The sequence below is a fragment of the Rhincodon typus genome, chromosome 22 (genome assembly GCF_021869965.1).
Source record: "Rhincodon typus isolate 14 chromosome 22, sRhiTyp1.1, whole genome shotgun sequence".
NCBI lineage: Eukaryota > Metazoa > Chordata > Chondrichthyes > Orectolobiformes > Rhincodontidae > Rhincodon > Rhincodon typus.
In genome coordinates this window covers 49,954,382-49,973,238 of record NC_063353.1, presented here as the reverse complement: position 1 = coordinate 49,973,238, position 18,857 = coordinate 49,954,382, and the positions used below count along the sequence as shown (strand labels likewise).

Below are 18,857 nucleotides of genomic sequence, written 5' to 3'. Positions count from 1 at the left end.
CTTCATCAGATCCTTTTCTGATGAAGGGTCTAGGCCCGAAATGTCAGCCTTTCTGCTCCTGTGATGCTGCTTGGCCTGCTGTGTTCATCCAGCCCTGCACCTTGTTGTCTGTGGAGGAATAACCTGTTTGCTTTAACTGTTTCAGACACATTATATTGCCAAGATAATCTTGAGGTAAACTGTGCATCTTTCAGAATCAAAAGTGGCACTCTTCGGACCAATCACGAGAAATGATCTGATCGGGTTTGTTATTATCTACAAAAATGACTTTAGTACTTTTTTTTCTCTATTCGTTTGTGGGATGTGGGTGTCACAGACGATCATTTCTTGCCCATTCCCAGTTGCCCTTGAGAAGGTGGTGGTGAGCTGCCTTCTTGAACTGCTGCAGTTCAACAGCTGTATGTTGACCCATTATGCCATAAGGAAGGGAATTCCAGGATTTTGACCCAGCGACACTGAAGGAATGGCGATATACTTCCAAGTCAGGATGGTGAGTGGCTCGGAGGGGAACTTGGAGGTGGTGGTGTTCTGATATGTCTGCTGCCACTTGTCCTTCTAGATGGAAGTGGTCATGGGCTTGGAAGGTGCTGCCTGAGAATCTTTGGTGAATTTCTGCAGTGCATCTTGTAGATAGTACACACTGCTGCTACTGAGCATTGGTGGTGGAGGGAGTGGATGTTTGTGGATGTGGTGCCAATCAAGTGGCTGCTTTGTCTTGGATGGTGTCAAGCTTCTTGAGTGTTGTTGGGGCTGCACCCATCCAGGCAAGTGGGGAGTATTCCATCACACTCCTGACTTGTGCCTTGTAGGTGGTGGACAGGCTTTGAGGAGTCAGGAGGTGAGTTACTTGCCATAGTATTCCCACCTTCTGACCTGCTGTTGTAGCCACTGTGTTTATGTGGTGAGTCCAGTTGAGTCTCTGGTCAATGATAACCCCCAGGAAGTTGATAGTGGGGGATTCAGCGATGGTAACACCATTGAATGTCAAGGGACGGTGGTTAGATTGTCTCTTATTGGTGATGGTCGTAGCCTGGTATTTGTGTGGTGCGAGTGTAACTTGCCACTTATCAGCCCAAGCCTGGATATTGTCCAGATCTTGTTGAATTTTAGCACAGACTGCTTCAGTATCTGCACAATTGCGCAATCATCATTGAACATCCCTACTTTTGACCTTGTGATGGAGAGAAGGTCATTGATGAAGCAGCTGAAGATGGCTGGGCCTAGGACACTACGCTGAGGAACTCCTGCAGAAATGTCCTGGAGCTGAGATGACTGACCTCCAACAACCACGACCATCTTCCTATGTGCCAGGTATGACTCCAACCACTGGAGAGTTTGTCCCCTGATGCCCATTGATTCCAGTTTTGCTAGGGCTGCTTGATGCCATACTCGGTCAAATTCAGCCCTGATATCAAGGACTGTCACTCTCACCTCACCGCTGGAATTCAGCTCTTTTGTCCCTGTTTGAACCAAGGCTGTAATGAGGTCAGGAGCTGAGTGGCCCTGGCGGAACCCAAACTGAGTGTCACTGAGCAGGTTATTTCTGAGCAGGTGCTGCTTGATAGCACTGATGATGACACCTTCCATCACTTTACTGATGATCGAGAGTAGACTGATGGGGCAGTAATTGGCCGGATTAGATTTGTCATACTTTTTGTGCATCAGACATACTTGGGCAATTTTCCACATTGTTGGGTAGATGCCAGTTTGTAACTGTACTGGAACAGCTCGGCTAGGGGAGCGGCAAGTTCTGGAGCACAAGTCTTCAGTACTATAGCTGGAATGTTGTCAGGGCCCATAGCCTTTGCAGTTTCCAGTGTCTCCAACTATTTCTTGATATCACATGAAGTGAATCGAATTGGCTGAAGACTGGTATCTGTAATGCTGGGGACCACTGGAGGAGGCCAAGATGGATCATCCATTCGGAGTTTCTAACTGAAGATTGCTGTGAATGCTTCATCCTTATCTTTTGCACTGATGTCCTGGGCTCTTCCATCATTGAGGATGGGGATATTTGTGGAGTCTCCTCCAGTGAGTTGTAGTGTGTTCTATTTCAATATCAAGCTTGCACAGTTGTGATGTTACTATGGCTTTGAGAGGTATGTTTGGTCCTTTCTTTTCAAGAGACATTTTGAACCAGAGGTACTAAACTGCCTGTTTGAAGCCCTTAAAGTAAACACCTTTTGAAATCTTGGGTTTTTTTTAAAAGCTTAAACAATAGGAGCAGCATGAATGGGTGGTGCCAGGCTCCCACATAACCAGGCGATTTAGTTTAGCTTTCAGCAGTTGGGGTTTTCAAGTTGGCTATGGAAGCTGCTATATCTCTGTCAGCCACAGCAAAAAGCTGGAGTTCTCTTTCTCTAGCAGAGCTTTCTCCTGGTGTTCTTATCTCCTGGACTGGAGAAACATCACATGTGAGACAATCTATTTTACTTCATTTGCCTTTGCCAAAGGTGTGTTAATGGGATGTTACTATATTGGAACAACTGCTGCTCTGTAGATAAATAATCTATTTTTCAGTTAAGTTTTCAGGAGAGTTAAAGTTAGATTAATTCTTCTTTCTTTTGTTTATATTTTAGCTGTGTGTAAGAATAAAGTATATTTTGCTTAAAGCCAATTCATGTGACTAATCGAATTACATCTGGAACACATCACTTTCCACTTGCCTTTAAATAAAAGTTAGGGTCAAGGCTATCTCTTTGACTTATTTGAAGGTCAAGTGTATAACATGGTGAAAAAATAAATAAGGGCCTCTTAATAATATTGCCAATAAAGCCAATCTTACAATAATTGGAACTCTATCTATCTCAATTCAACATAATAGTAATCGGCCATTTGCTGGGTCATTTTAATAGGCTATGCCAGTACAAATCAGAGTTAACCTGCTTGGTTTAAAATTTAAACAAAGCCTAGTAGTTAAATGTCAATCACTATTACTTGGCGTCTTCTCCATGGTAATGCTTCTACCAGTCAGAGTCCACTTGCCAACCAATCAGAACACCCCACTCATGCAGGATAAATGTTGCTTTCCCCTTTAAATTCTTTAAGAAAATATGTCTCTTTCAGCAAGAGTTGTAATTCATTAAACTTGGCAGGAGTTTCATCAGTTTTTTGGATCATTACATCAGAATTAATACTGTCAAATGCATTTTTATTGCAAAATAATCTTTCCTTATCCTTTTTGGATAAAAAGAAACTTATTCTTTTCTGTTCTAGCTACTAAAGGTAGCTTCACTGAAAATCCAGATGTAACAAATATTGTCAGTTGGTATCTTTATGTGTTTTTTAGCTTCTGATTGTTTTTGTAATGAATTGTTTGATAAATATGTAGTGTAAAGTTTCTGCTGTGAGAGATAACATTAATCATGACTAGATATTTTACTGTTTTGTCTGTGTTCTGGGTACGTTGCATTGAACTGATTAAATGTTTGGGAAAATATTGTCCCAAAAGTTAGCGGTCATCTGTTATTTATGTTTGTGGTAATTGCATTAAATGAGGCAGACAAGAGCAATTTGCCAAATCTCTTTCCCATCAAATAAATGGGGGAGGTGATGGCCTAGTGGTATTATTGCTGGACTGTTAATCCAGAGACCCAGATAACATGCTGGGGACCCAGGTTCAAATCCCACCACAGCAGATGGTGGAGTTTGAATTCAGTAAAATATCTGGAATTAAGAATCTAACAATGTCTTTGAATCAATTGCCAGAAAAGCCCATCTGGTTTATTAATTCCCTTTAGGGAAGGAAACTGCCATCCTTACCTGGTCTGGGCTACATGTGACATTCAGCCCACAGAAATGTGGCTGACTCCTAACTGCCCTCTGGGCAAATAGGGTTGGGCAATAAATGCTGCCTAGCCAGCTATGTCCCTCATCCCATGAATGAATTAAAAAAAACTTCTGAGAGTACTTGTGCACTACAATAATATACAGACAATTAATCACATTCTTGGAAGTTATTGCAATTTGTTGTGGAAACACTGGGAATCCAGCCATGGTAATAATCTTATTTCTGTACAAAAGAACATGACCATTTCTGTATTTTCCTTCAGATGCAAATCCAGATGTCAAAAATAACAGAGATAACAAGGTGTAGAGCTGGATGAACACAGCAGGCCAAGCAGCATCAGAGGACCAGGAAGGCTGACGTTTCGGGCCTAGACCCTTCTTCAGAAATGGTTTCCAGCTCTACACCTTGTTATCTTGGATTCTCCAGCATCTGCAGTTCCTATTATCTCTGTCAAAAATAACAGTCCATTTTGCAAATTTTATGTGACCCAACTTTTGGCTTGACCCTTGTCTCAAGCCTTACTCAACCTGTACATATCTACCATAATGTATCATATCAAATAAACACAACCTCTCCACGTTAGAGTTTGTAGATTGTATAGAAATATGACATAAAACTGTATAAACATAAGACGCAGGAGCAGAAACAGGCCATTCAGCCCATTGATTCTGCTCCACCATTCAATGAGATCACAGCTGATCTGATAATCCTCAGCTCCACTTTCCTTTCTTTTCCCTGTAACCCTCAATTCCTTTACTGATTAAAAATCTATCTATCTTAGCTCTGAATATGCTTAATGACCCAGCCTCAATGGTTCTCTGCAGTAAATAATTTCACAGATTCACTGACCTCTGAACAAAGAAAGAATTCTTCCTCATCTCTATCTTACATGGGTGAACCCTTAATCTGAGATATTGCCTTCCTACACTCTCCCACAAAGGGAAATAAGGTCTCTGCATCGACCCGGTCAAGTCCCTGAGAATCTTGTAAGTTTCAAAAAGGTCACGTTTCATTCTTCTAAATTCAGTGAGTACAGGCCCAACTGCACAGTATCTCTTCATAAGGTAGCCCCTCCACACCAGGTATCAGCTTTGTGAACCTTCTCTGGACAGTGTGCAAAGCCAGCATATGTTTCCTTAAGCAAGGAGCATAAAACAGTTCACAGATTTCAGCACTGCTCAAGAGTCCTTTGCATAGGCTTTGCAAAACCTCTCACTGATTATATTCCACTTAAATCTCAAATAAAGGCCAACATTCTATTTGGCTTCCCTATTACCTGTTGAACTCTTTCGTCCCTTTTGAGGATTTGGATTAGACCATTCAACAAGCAGACGTTAGTCTAACAGTTTCTTTCCCCCTCAGTGTGACTGTGTATTGTCAAATATTCCATCCTACATTTGTATCCCATGTCTGTTACATAATAAACAGGAAACTATAGAGTGATAATCACTCTAGGACGATTATTAATATTTCCATGATTAACACTGCAAAAACACTTGAATTTATATAATGACTTTCACAATTTCAGAATGTCACAACGTTCTTCCCAACCAATAACTTGCTTGAAAGTGTACTCATTTGTTGCTGTGTATGTCTATAGAGCAGTTACTCTACACACAGCACAATCTCACAAATAGCAAACAATTTCTGAAGAAGGGTCCTGACCTGAAACGCCAACACTCCTGCTCATCTGATGCTGCCTGGCCTGCTGTGTTCCTCCAGCTCCATATTGTGTTATCTCTGCAGTTCTTATTATCTCTGACTTAACAGTTAGTCTATTTTGATAATGTTAGTGAGGGATGAATGTTAGCTGGGACACCAATTCTTCCTCAAGTGCCAGAATGAGATTGCCTTTCATTTACCTTGAGACAGGGTCTCAGATTAGCATCTCCCCTGAAAGGAGCACCTTGGCACGTTGACACACACATTTCTGTGCTTGTCTTGCTCATGTCCTGAAGTGAGGACTGAATCCAGAGGTGGGAGTATCATCAGCAAATCCAGATGTCAGAAATAACAGTCCATTTTGCAAATTTTATGTGACCTAACTTTTGGCTTGACCCCTGACTTAAGCCTTGCTCAAACTGTGCATCTGTACCATAACATATCATATCAAATAAACACAACCTCTCCACCTTAAAGTTTGTAGATTGTATAGAAGCATGACATAGTGACAACTCTGATGTCATGACACAAAATATTAACTTTGCTTTCTGTCTATAGACGCTGCTAGCTCTGCTGAATCTTTGCTGAATGATTTGTTTTATGCTTTTTATTTTCAGTTTTACCTATTTCTCCAGTTTCAGAGGAAAACTGTGGTGTCTACATTGTAAAATGACACTAACCAGAAGGGTCCAGACCATTCACTTTCCTGCTCCTCCAACACTGCCTGACCTACTGTGCTTCTCCAGCTCCACATTTTATCGACTCTTACTTCCAGCATCTGCAGTCCTTACTATCTCCCAGCATAATTAAGTACAGCTTTTTTGAACATTTGTGTGAACTACATACATAATTAGATTTCAAATATATACTTCTAAAAAAAATGCTCATCTTCTTCCATCTGTTTCTAAATCTCATGGCAACATTTCACTCTGACAGTAAGGTCTGATTGCAGCTATAATTTAGGTGCTACAGCATGGTAAGTGCTTTCTCTTTTCTTACATAAAGAATATTATAGCTGCTTCTGTAAATGTTTCATAGAGTCTCAGGGATGAAGGTGGAATGTGTAATGACTTAGTAAATCTAGAAAAGGTACATTTCCCCTTCTCCACCTGTCAAACTGAATGAACTCTCATTGCTATACTTTAGATTTTCAATTACAGTAATGATACGGGGAAACACAATGCTATGTATTTTTATTGTCAATGCTCTCACCAGAACAATGCATGCTCATTAAGATGTGGATCCAGGTACAGTCTGCAAGAGCTTTCCTAAGTTAATAATTCACTTTTTGGACAATAATATTTAGTAGTTCAATAGTAGGAGCTGTCTGAATGTTTCAGATAACAAAATGTTTCTATTTGCTGTGACCTGGTAAATCTGAATTCTAAACCATGGCTTAAGATAGTGTTCTGCTCACTGCCAATTCCTGATGGAAGATAATGCTTCTTGGTACTGCAGTGCATGTAATGAGGTCAGCCATGTGGATGTCATAGAATATGAGTTCCCTGATTGGGGCTGTTAATCTGGTCCAATCAGGGAGCCCTGGCTGACAAATATAAACGGGAGTGTCAGAGGTTCTGTTCACTCTGAGAGCTGGCTCTGAGGAAGCTGAACCAGTGTGAAGAATATTCCACGTAAAATAAAGAGTGACTTGGTGATGGGATACCAGCCTGTGTAGAGTTATATCATGTTCCAGTTTTTTTTAATTTATAAAGTGATTGTACATAACGACAAAACACATGGTCCCTTTTCAGCTCCTTCCAGTTCCTGTAGCCTTTCTGGAAAGGGCCTGGGAGAAGGTTCTAATGACCAGGGCCCATATTCTGTGGGACCTGGGCTCATTGAACATATATCAATACCCAAACACACAGGAGAGATGGACAATCTACCCCCAAACATGCAGGAAACGACAGTCATGGGCACACTATTGATTGACCAATAGAATCTCTGAAGAGGTGCTCCTTCAATTTGAGGCTGATTTCCTCTCATGCTTGCTGCTGATAGGTCCATGTGGCAGAGGTCAGGGGTCATATACTTGAGAGGGAGGGGCTGGCAGGGCCTATGAAACCCAAGTTACCAAGTTGGTCAGGGACAGAGAAAAACAGAGAGAGAGAGAGACAGACTAGCTGCAGGGGGGAGAGAGGGCTACATGGGGTGTGAAGAGGAGACAGAGGGAGGCCACAGAGTATGCAGAAAGGGAAGGAGATGTGAGGGGAGAGAAGCTGCAAAACACTATGGACAGTATTGAGTAACTATGGGAGACAATGGGAGAAATGATGAAGGGTCTAGGCCCGAAACATCAGCCTTTCTGCTCCTATGATGCTGCTTGGCCTGCTGTGTTCATCCAGCTCTGCACCTTGTTGTCTCGGATTCTCCAGCATCTGCAGTTCCTACTATCTCTTGAGTAACTATGGCACTGCTTGGGATGATCAGACATGATGATATTGAGTAGCAGAGCAGGCTTAACAGGCTGAATGGCCTATTCCAGCTCCTTTTTTTCTATACTTTAAAGAATAAACTTGTGAACAAAGGAATACTCAGCTAATTGGTAGCCCAATAGACTGGAAAGCACAAGGCCATGAATTTCTTGCAAAAAAATGGGGAAACTCTAGCTTAAGATGTTTAGGAGCTACCATACGCAGGGGAAATAGAACCATAGAATGCCCACATTGTGGAAGCAGGCCATTCAGCCCATTAAGTCCGCACTGACCCTCAAAGAGCATCCCACCCCGACCCAACCTCCTACCCTATCCCGGTAACACTGAATTTCTCATGGCTAACCCACCTAGCGTGCACATCCCTAGACACCACAGGCAATTTAGCATGGCCAAGCCACCTAACCTGAGCATCTTTAGACTGTGGGAGGAAACCCATGCAGACATAGGGAAAATGTGCAAACTTCACACAGACAGTCGCCTGAGGGTAGAATTGAACCCGAGTCTGATGTTGTGAGGTAACAGTGTTAACCACTGAATCACTTTAATGAACACTGCATTAATTGTTAATTTAAATCTGTGATACAGTGAAAAGGGAAGTGGCTGTCTGGAGTTTAAATTTCATACTTTTGCCCATATGCAATGGAAACACTTCAGCTATCACCTCAACAGTTTGTGGCAGATTTATTTAGGGTGATGGCTTTTAGTGTGTGAAATTATTTCAAATATTTTCAGAACAACTTTTGTTGCTAACTTTTGTCCATTGTCTTGTGCCAATTTGAATCCTGCAGACTCTAGAGACTGGATGCTTTCCTTATGTGTAATGGCTTCAGGATCGATGGTAGCCATGATGTGGAGATGTTGGTGTTGGAATGGGTTGGACAAAGTCAGAAGTCACACGACACCAGGTTATAGTACAACAAATTTATTTGAAATCACACAAGTTTTTGGAATCACAAAACCTTGTGTGATTCCAAATAAACCTTATAGCTCATAAGTTCACAAGAAATAAGGGCAGAATTAGGCCATTTGGCCCATCGAGCCTGCTCCACTATTCGATCATGGCTGATTTTCTCCTCACCCCCATTTTTCTGCCTTCTCCTCATAACGCTTCAACCCATTACCAATTAAAAATCTGTTTAACTCCTCCTTTAAGTTAATCACTATCCCAGCATCCACCGCACTTTGGGGTAGCGAATTCCACAGATTCACCACTCTTTGGGAGAAGTAGTTTCTCCTCAATTCTGTTTTAGATTTGCTACCCCTTATCTGAAATCTATGACCCCTCATCCTAGAATGCCCCACAAGAGGAAGCATCCACTCCACGTCTATTTAATGGATACCTTTTATCATCTTGAATACCTGAATTTGATCTCCCCTCATTCTTCCAAAATCCAGGGAGTATAAGTCTAAACTGTTCAATCTCTCTTCATACAACAAGCCCCTCATCTCTGGGATCAATCTAGTGAACCTCCTCTGAACTGCCTCCAATGCCACCACATCTTTCCTCAAATAAGGGGGCCAAAACTGTGCAGAATACTCCAGGTGCGGTCTCACCTTTGTTCACTTTATTTACTATCTGCTGTACCTGCATGCTGGTTTTCTGTGACTCACAAACGAGGGCACCCAGATCTCTCTGCACCAGAGCTTCCAAAGTCTCTCCCCATTTAGATAGTAGCCACCTTTCCATTTTTCCTGACCAAAATGCATGACCTCACACTTATCCACGTTAAACTCCATCTGCCACATTTTGGCCCACTCTCCTAACCTATCTATATACATTTGTAAGGTTCTTATTTCCTCTTTGCTATTTACCATCCTGCCTATTTTTGTGTCATCTGCAAATTTGTCTACAGAGCTTTCTATCCCTGTATCCAAGTCATTAATGTAGATTGTAAATAGCTGGGGTCTAAGGACCGAACCCTGTGGCACCCCACTAGTCACTTCTTGCCATCCAGGAAAAACTTCATTTATCCCGACTCTCTGTCTCCTGTCCATCAGCCAGTCACCTATCCAAGCGAATAGATTACCCCTAATCCCATATGATCCAACTTTGTGAATTAACTTTTTGTGTGACACCTTCCACTTTGCTTGTTATATCTTCGAAGAACTCTAGCAAATTAGTCAAACATGATTTACCCTTCATAAAACCATGCTGACTCTGATGGATAGTGTTTTGACTTTCCAAATGTCCTGATATTGGTTCCTTGATAATTGATTCTAACACTTTGCTAACAACAGATGTTAAAGTAGCTGGTCTGTAATTTCCCACATATTGCCTCCCTCCCTTTTTGAACAGGGGCATTATATTAGCATTTTTCCAATCCACTGGAATCAGGGAATTTTGGAATATTGTAACTAATGGATCCACTATCTCTGCTGCTACTTCCTTTAATACCCTAGGATGTAGGCCATCAGGCCCAGGGGACTTGTCAGCCCTCAATTCTAATAGTTTGCTGAGTACCTTTCCCCTATCAATGTTCTAAGTTCTACCCTTTCTATTGCCTCTGACGTGCCTGTTCCAATAGGAATGGTACTATTGTCCTCCACCGTGAAAACTGAGGCAAGGTATTGATTTAGCTTCTCTGCCATTTCAGTGTTCCCCACTATTAACTCTTCAGTTTCATCTTCAAAGGGACTAACATTCACTTTAGCGACTCTCTTCCCTTTTATCTACTTATAGAAGCTTTTGCTATCCTTTTTGATACTTTATGCTAGTTTTCTTTCATAGCTGTTTTTATTAATATTTTAGTATCCGTTTGTTATGTTTGAAAGTTTCCCAACCCTCCTGATTGCTGGACTATCATCTGGTGTCATGTTACTTCTGACTTTGGCTCTAGGACTAATAGAGAGCTGGTAATTATTGAGGATATTGATCCAATCTTCCAATTCTGCTTCTGTGCCAGTCCACAAAACCTGTTTATCAATATAAACACAATGACTGTCTCGCTGAATAAAGAGTTGGAAAAGTAGCTACAGAAATTAAGATGTAGTCCTCAAGAAAATCTTAAGGTGGGGCTTTATGGAGAAACAACTACTTTGACCCTGTCATCAATTTAGAAAGGTGGAGGAGGTTTAAAAATTGGGAATTATAAATGAAGGTGCCTGGAAGCAGGAAAATCTGAGGCTACATGATTTCTCTCCCTAGCCCTGTTTCTGGGCAAGGTGCCACACTTTAGATGGAAATAATTACCCTTGTGTTCAATTTGCAGGAGTGTGATAATGCTGATGTTATCCTGGACCACAACAATATAAAGGTAGACCAGGAAACCTCCCACCTCACCGTGTGAACAATTGAGAGAGAGAAAAGATATCAGATCAAACCATTTCAATGTCAGTAGACCAAAGAAACTCTAAATATTCATGTGTGTAATAATTTTAAAACAACATGAAATCTAATCTGGTAAATATTATAAACAAATTTCTCCTGTTTTGATAGAATATTGCAGATTAACCCTTTAGAAGTAATTTTTCATACATTTAAAATATGATCGCATGATCAAGAGTAATATAACATGGATGATTTTGGGTAAATATTTGGCTGTTTTCCTGGCACTGAATCCTGCCTGTTGAAGGCACATTTAGGAAACAGTGTTCATACATTTTATGGAAGTAACGTAGCACTCAAGACCAATGTATCTGGATTTTTGACACTAGGGGAGTGTTACTGGGAAAAGCTGTCAGGACTGGAGATTGGATGGAAGTGTTTTATGTTGGGTCTTCGCATCATTCCTGATTGTGTTTCCTTGAGAAGTTGGAGCTGGTATCTTTTGCACTCCCCTTTCTGCATTATACCATGGAAAGAGACCGATCTGTTACCCAGCCAATAAAATTCATGTCCCAGGTGTCTCTGGCATCATAAACCAGGTGCAGTCAGCTGGTAAAATAAGACCACACTAGAAAGGTCACTCATTGAACAGTTACCTTTTGTAAGGGAAGAATTACACACAATACGTAAACCATCTTGCGAGCAGCTGTCCCAATACTGGATTGTGTGTCCATTTGCTGAATTAAATGCCTTTGATTTTGAGAATGTCAACAGGAACCTGTGGCCAATTCACAGAAGACCTGTCCAGGTGCACAATAGCAGCATGCTGAGACCAGAACATCATTCAGGTCCAGTAAAGCTCCACACAGCAGTGCTTAGCCTCAGTGTGACAGGACGTAGGCTACATAAGACAGCACTTTTCAACCAACTCAGTGCATCAATATAATGTGTAGACAATCCAACTGTCAAAGAATTAGCTGACAGTTTCAAGGCAACAAGCTAATAAGACACTGAATAATTACATGCAGCTCAAGGATGTATTTGCCCAGAATAGTCTTTTTTTTTTCATTTTTGATTGGATTTGTGCCTCGTTGACAAAATCATCAGTTGCTGCCTGCCTCTAATTACCCTTGTTCTAAGTGACTTGCCCAGCCATGTCAGAGGGCAGTTTACAGTCAACCACATTGCTATGGGTCTAGAGTTACATGTAGACCAAACCAGGAAAAGGCCAGCAGATTTCCTTTCCGACAGGATATTAGTGAACCAGATGGGTTTTATAACAATTACCAATGGTTTCATGGTCATCACCATGATTTCAAGTCCAGATTTATTGATTGAATTTAAATTCTAATCGTTGCCATGCTGGGATAGGAATCTGTACTGCAACAGCAGTGATCAGGGACTCAGGAATCCTCACCCAGTGACATTATCATGACACCACCATCTGCACCAGTTGCAATCTGTGTGTGAGGAGAGGGTTGGACCCAGGTCAAAGTCATTTTATGTCAGCTGGATCAGTGCACTGGACCAGTGCAAGGGAATCAAGAGTTATGGGGAAAAGGCAGGAAATTGGCATTGAGGATTATCAGATCAAGTAGTAATATTTCCCTTATTGAATGGTGGAGCAGACTCAATGGGTTGAATGTGTTAATTCCCCTCCTACATGTTATGGGCTGTTGGTTTGTTCATTCAGGCCTCTCTAAGATCCCAATCAATATGTTTGCTTCAAGGAGGAGAACATGCTCCCATCTACATCAATGGAGCTGAGGTTGAGAAGGTGAAGAGCATCAAGTTCCTTGGAGTGACGATAACAGACGATCTGTCCTGGACTTCCCACGTAAATGTGACAGTCAAGAAGGCACAACAATGCTCCTTCTTCCTCAGGCAGCTCAGGAAATTTGTAATTTGCAAACTTTTACAGATGCACCATTGAAAGCATACGGTCCTGGTGCATAATGGCCTGGTATGGCAACTGCTCTGCCCAGGACCGTAAGAAACTACAGAAGGTGGTGAGCACAGCCCAGACCATCACGGAAGCCAATCTCCCATCAATGGACTGTATTTACACGGCTTGCTGCTGCGAAAAGGCTGACAACATCATCAAAGACCCATAGTACCCCGGTAATGATCTCCTACAACCTCTTTGATCAGGCAGAAGATACAGAAGCCTGAACACATGCACAAGCAGGTTCAGGAACAGCTTCTTTTCCACTGTTATCAGACTGCTGAATAGACTCTAGTCTTAAATAATGTAACCTGCAATGTAACCTGTATGCCTCTGAGTCTTTTTGATCTGTACATCCTTTGATTGCTGTGATCTGCCTGTACCGCTCATAAACAAAGCTTTTCACTGTATTTCAGTACACGTGACAATAAATCAATCAATCAATAAATCACTGCCAAATAAACCTGATCATTAGTTCAAATTGAATTCTAAATTAAAAATATTGATTAGCTTGAAAAACAGGCCAATTTTGCCCACATCACAAAGACAGTATGGATAAGAACGCAGACTTGCTTCTTGAATATCATACAGTTTATCTTTGGAGCTTTAACTTCCTGGAACTTTAGTATTTATTCTATATGAAGTAGTATTTCCTGTGTTTGTATGAGTAAACATGTCAGCTGTGAGAGGTTTGCATCATCCTAATCAATGTTACCTGGATCCTTGGAGTAGGAAGTCACAACAAAATTTAAGTTGAGATTCCGAGTGCAGAAGGAAGGAAGAATAGAGGGATTGCTTTTGGATTGGAGCTTTCAGACAAAAAAAATAAATTGAATGAATGATCAGACAGGAGCTATTGACCTTCACAAATTGTGATACTGGCCATTACATGAGGTCTGAACAAACAGGACAGTTTCCATTATGTTGGTTTATGGTTATTTTGTTTTGCAGATTTAGAGCAATATTTTAGAAGGATATTAATGTATACAAAGATCAGTTTTCTGTAATAAACTACTTGTAAACAATTCCAGTATCAACCATTTCAGAAACTAGCCCAGAAAAGATGCAGTCATTAATGCTAAGGAAATGTTTGACTCCTTTGTCTGAAATTGCTGACTCTGCTGCTGAGTGTTTGATCGTCAGCTTGAAACAATTCGACATTTCAATCCATTAGTTTACTGAATCTGTTTGGACATTTCTCTGGTTAGTATTATAATAATAAAGTTATCTCATCATGTAATCCCATCAAAAAGGTTATCCACAAAGCCAGAACATTTACGAGCCATCTTTTTGTCTAATTCCAGAGAATGCTATCTCATACCATAGCATTTAACAGTGTTCAACAGCACCCTTTAGACCAGGAGTATGATACTAAAGTAGTTTTATTCATTTCACCATAAACCTGTAACCCTACACTGCACGCTGCAGCGGTTTCGTGCCAGGAATATATCACTCACACATTTACCTTACCTCAGCCCAGCGACCCACTCTGATAAAGGCACAGCCTGGATCGAAGGCTCCTGTTCCACAGGCCAGGAGGTGAGATCGATTGTATGAATGAAGAACACGGATAAAATTTGCACATTCCAACTGCAGACAAAGAGAAAGAGTGATGTAAACAATGACAGGATACCTCTTTTCATTCATTCACATGATATGGTCGTCACAGGTTTGGAGTGTATTTATTGCCTTTCTCTAATTGCCCTGCAGAAGGAGGTGGTGAGCTCCATTGCTGCTGCACTCTGAGCAGGGTAGGGACCACCACAATGCTGTCAGGGAGGGAGTTCCAGAATTTTGACCTAGTGACACTGAAATAATGGTGGTATATTTCCAAGTCAGAATGGTGAGTGGTTTGGAGGGGAGCTTGCAGATGATGGTGTTTCCATGTGCCACAGAAACAAATAAAAGAAGAATAGGAGTAGGCCCTTCAGCCTTTCAAGCCTGCTCCAACATTCAATATGTTCATGGTTGTTCATCCAATTCAGTCCCCTGTTTCAGCTTTCGCTGCAGACCCTTTGATCGGTTTAGTCCTAAGAATTATATCTAACTCCTTCTTGAAACACTTTGATGTATCTGCAGCCCTTGTCCTTCTAGATGGTAGAGATGTCAGATTTGGAAGATAGCTTTGTGAGTTGTTCCAGTGCATTCTGTAGATAGTACACACTGCTCCTACTGAGTGCCGCTGGTGGAGGGAGTGGATGCTTGTGGATGTGGTGCCAATCAAGCGGGCTGCTTTGTCCTGGATAGTGTCAAGCCTCTTGAATGTTGATAGAGCTGCATCCATCCAGGCAAGTGGGGAGTATTCCATCACACTCCTGACTTGTGCCTTGTAGATGGTGGAAACATTTTGGGGAGTCAGGAAATGAGTTATTCACAGTCTCTAACCTGTTCTAGCTACCATTATTATATAGCTGGTTCAGTTGATGCTTGATGGTAACCCCCCAGGATATTGATTCAGTGATCGTAACAACATTTAATGTGAAGGGGCAGTGGGTGGATTGCCTCGTATTGGAGATGCTCATTGCCTGGTGTGAATGTTACCTGCTACTTGTCAGCCCAAGCCTGGATATTGTCCAGATCCTGCAGCATTTGGATATGGACTCCTTCAGTATCTGAGGAGCTGTGAATGGTGCTGAACATTGTGTAATCATCAGCGAACATCCCACTTATGACTTCATGATGGGGGGAAGGTCATTGATGAAGCAGCTGAAGATAGTTGGGCCTCAGAAACCCCATGGAAATCTTGCAGAGATGTCCTGGAGCTGAGATGACTGGCCTCCAACATCCACATGTGCCAGGTATGACTCTAACCAATGGAGAATTTTGCCCTGATTCCCATTGATTCCAGTTTTGCCAGGATTCCTTTTTGCCACACTCTGTTAATTGTGGCCTTGATATCAAAGGCTATCACTCTCACCTCACCTCTGGGGTTCAGCTCTTTTGTCCATGTTGAACCAAGACTGTAATGAGGTCAGGAGCTGAGAGACCCTGGTTTAACACATTGCAGCAAAATCTGATAAAAAGAATGGAACCAGACAAACCACCCATTGACCAAGCAACTGGAATAACAATGAGAAACACAGCCTTGTTGACCCTGCGTGGACCTCCTTCCCAAAACTTAAGGCTTTGTGCCAAAATAAGGGGAGCTGTCTCATAGCCCATTCAAGAGGAGCTGATGGCACAGTGGTCTACAGGGAGTTGCCATGGGAGTCATCAACATTATCACTCAACACATGCACTGAGAAAATGTAGCACCAACACTGCAGATTTTCAAGAATTTAATGTAGTAAGTAATAATTAAAATAGGGAATCATTATCAAACAAAAAGATTTGTTTACTGCTTTACATTGTTTGAATAATTTTAAGTGGACTTCTTTAGACTGGAAACTTTAAAGTTTTTTCTGATTAACCCGATAGTTCAGCGAAGAAAAATGATCAAAACTTGGATTAAATCTAAATAAACTCTGAAATTAAAAAAAAATTAAGTTTCAAATGCTGTAAAAGTACACTTACAAAATCAAGAAAACAGTAGGATACTCTCAGTTTAGTGTCTGGGAACTTGTGTTGACCTTCCAGTGAAATCTAAAATTACCTGATCAAAAGCATTTTGTTTCAGTTTTGGTTGAAAACATCTCACTGTAGAGTCTTCTAAATTATTTTCAATTAAACAATAAAACAAAACCTAAAAGCTGGTAAATGTTCTTTGTTGAAGTGGGTTATCTGTCTGAAGACACACTGCACTGAAAGATTTCCTCTAAACCAAAGGCCCAGTCAAGAAAACCTGTCTAACAAAAGAATTTAAACATTACACTGTTTGTAAACTTCAATAACTCATTTCAACCATTGGTTAAAAACAAAACACTGCAAATGCGAGAAATCTTAAAAAAAAGGGTAATCACTGGAGAAACTCAGCTGGTCTGGCAGCATGGTGTGGAAACAGAAACAAGATTAATATTTTGAGTTTGATATAAAGTCTTCAGAACTGACTCTAAAGCAGAGTTATTGGACTTGAACTTTACTGAAGAAGGGTGAACTGAAATTGAAAGGTTACACTGTTTTTCCCTCCACAGATGCTGCTAGACTTGTTAAGTTTCTCCAGCACTTTCTGTCTTTGTTTCAGATCTCCAACATCCACAGTTCTTTGTTTTATTTTACTAAAACCATGAAAATTTGTGAGCATACTAGTCTAACTAACTGTTCCATACTTTCTGAAAATAATACCATCTCATTTATCAAATTGTTTAAGCTTCTACTTGTTTTAACATTTATTCAATTTCTAAACAATAAGCTTGTAGGGTTACTGAATATTTGAACATTGTGATCAGGTGTGTGATTTATAGATATTAATTTCATTTATTTTAGAGTTTGGGTTTTAAACAACTGTCATGTGGTTTTGGTCTGTGAGTAAGAAGGGGTTTAATAATTAACCCGACAGAATTTCTGGATCCATGATTTTAAATAAGTTTGTGTTGGAAACCAGGTGATGAGGGCCCTTCTGGAGCGATAATGGGAATTTATTTGTACTGTGAGAATTTTACAATCGAAGAGAGCAAACATTGAAAAGAATCAGCTGCTTCTGTTTTAGAAGAATCAGTCATTGATTTCTGCTGAGAAAGAAACTGGGATTTTAATCCTTCCGGTTCAAAAAGATCTGGGTTTTTAAAAGGAAGACCTGACTGAGGCCAGATGTAAGAACAGTATCTTGTGGAGAAAGGTGTTAGACTAGAACAGCTAAAAAAAATTGTTGCCTCAATGTAAGGGTTTCAGGAAAATTCCTGACCAATAATCTTAGGTTAAAACCTTGAAGCTAAACACGTCTAAACTTAGTTGTGTGAATAATCAAGGAAAAGTCTATTAAACTATATAAACCCAGGAACTGGAAGACACAATTAATTCATAACTATAGATTTGAGAGAGAAGGTAACTGTCTCTGATATTCTAGTCCTGTAAAGTGATGGTGTTGAAATAGATGGATTTTGTTCTGCCATGTGTTTTGAAATATTAAAAACTATGTTATGGACAACTTGTTTGGTTTGTTCTGTTTTACCTTCATTTCATTTATCTAATAAACATCTGTTTTGTTATTAAAACTGAAACTTCAGCAATGTGTATTCATGCTTTAGTGAAAGACAACTTTGTTAAATTAAACAAAAACAAACCAGATTTCAGACTGAGATCTGACTCTTTCAGTAGTAACATCAGCTGGGAACATTACATACCATTGAGTCTTTGCCTTTTATTCTGCATCCCTCAATTTGACTTTTTGTAGCTGGCCAGTAAATCTGAAATAAGAAAACAAGAACAATGGTAATTATAAAAACACACAGCTATCTCTGCAAGAAAGGAAGCTGGTGCAACTTAATTTACTCCAAGCCCCATAATTCAAATGGTGAGCTCATAAGCAAACAAATAACTCTTCAGATTTCTCTACAATTCTTCATGGACAGCTACAAATGGTGCTGTTCACAGTTTCCTCTCTTTATTTCAAAATGAAAGGCGTTTGATTTTAAACAGGTGCAGGTATTTTTGTAAGGGGAGAGGGAAGGCATGGGGTGATTAATATGGTGTGGAAAAGGTGTGCTTGTTTAGAGTTATGTTCCTGTTTCTGGACATGGGAGTGCTGCTCTGTGCTGGTGGACAGGACATATCTTAACAAGAGATAGAAGGAACTGCAGATGCTAGAGAATCTGAGATAACAAGGTGTAGAGCTGGATGAACACAGCAGGCCAAGCAGCATCAGAGGAGCAGGAAAGCTGA

The 18,857-nt window shown here is 40.7% G+C and overlaps 1 protein-coding gene across 1 annotated transcript in view; it reads right to left on the bottom strand.

The window, feature by feature from the left end:
* Positions 1–18,857, bottom strand: part of LOC109917558 (semaphorin-3E) — a 125,750-nt gene that overhangs the window by 95,992 nt on the left and 10,901 nt on the right. The window contains exons 2-3 of the mRNA XM_048610232.1: positions 18,320–18,382; positions 14,571–14,690 (exon numbers count right to left, since the gene is read on the bottom strand). Of these exons, the coding sequence (XP_048466189.1) occupies positions 14,571–14,690; positions 18,320–18,322 (123 nt within the window). The 5' untranslated portion in view covers positions 18,323–18,382. The remainder of the gene's footprint in view (positions 1–14,570; positions 14,691–18,319; positions 18,383–18,857) is intronic.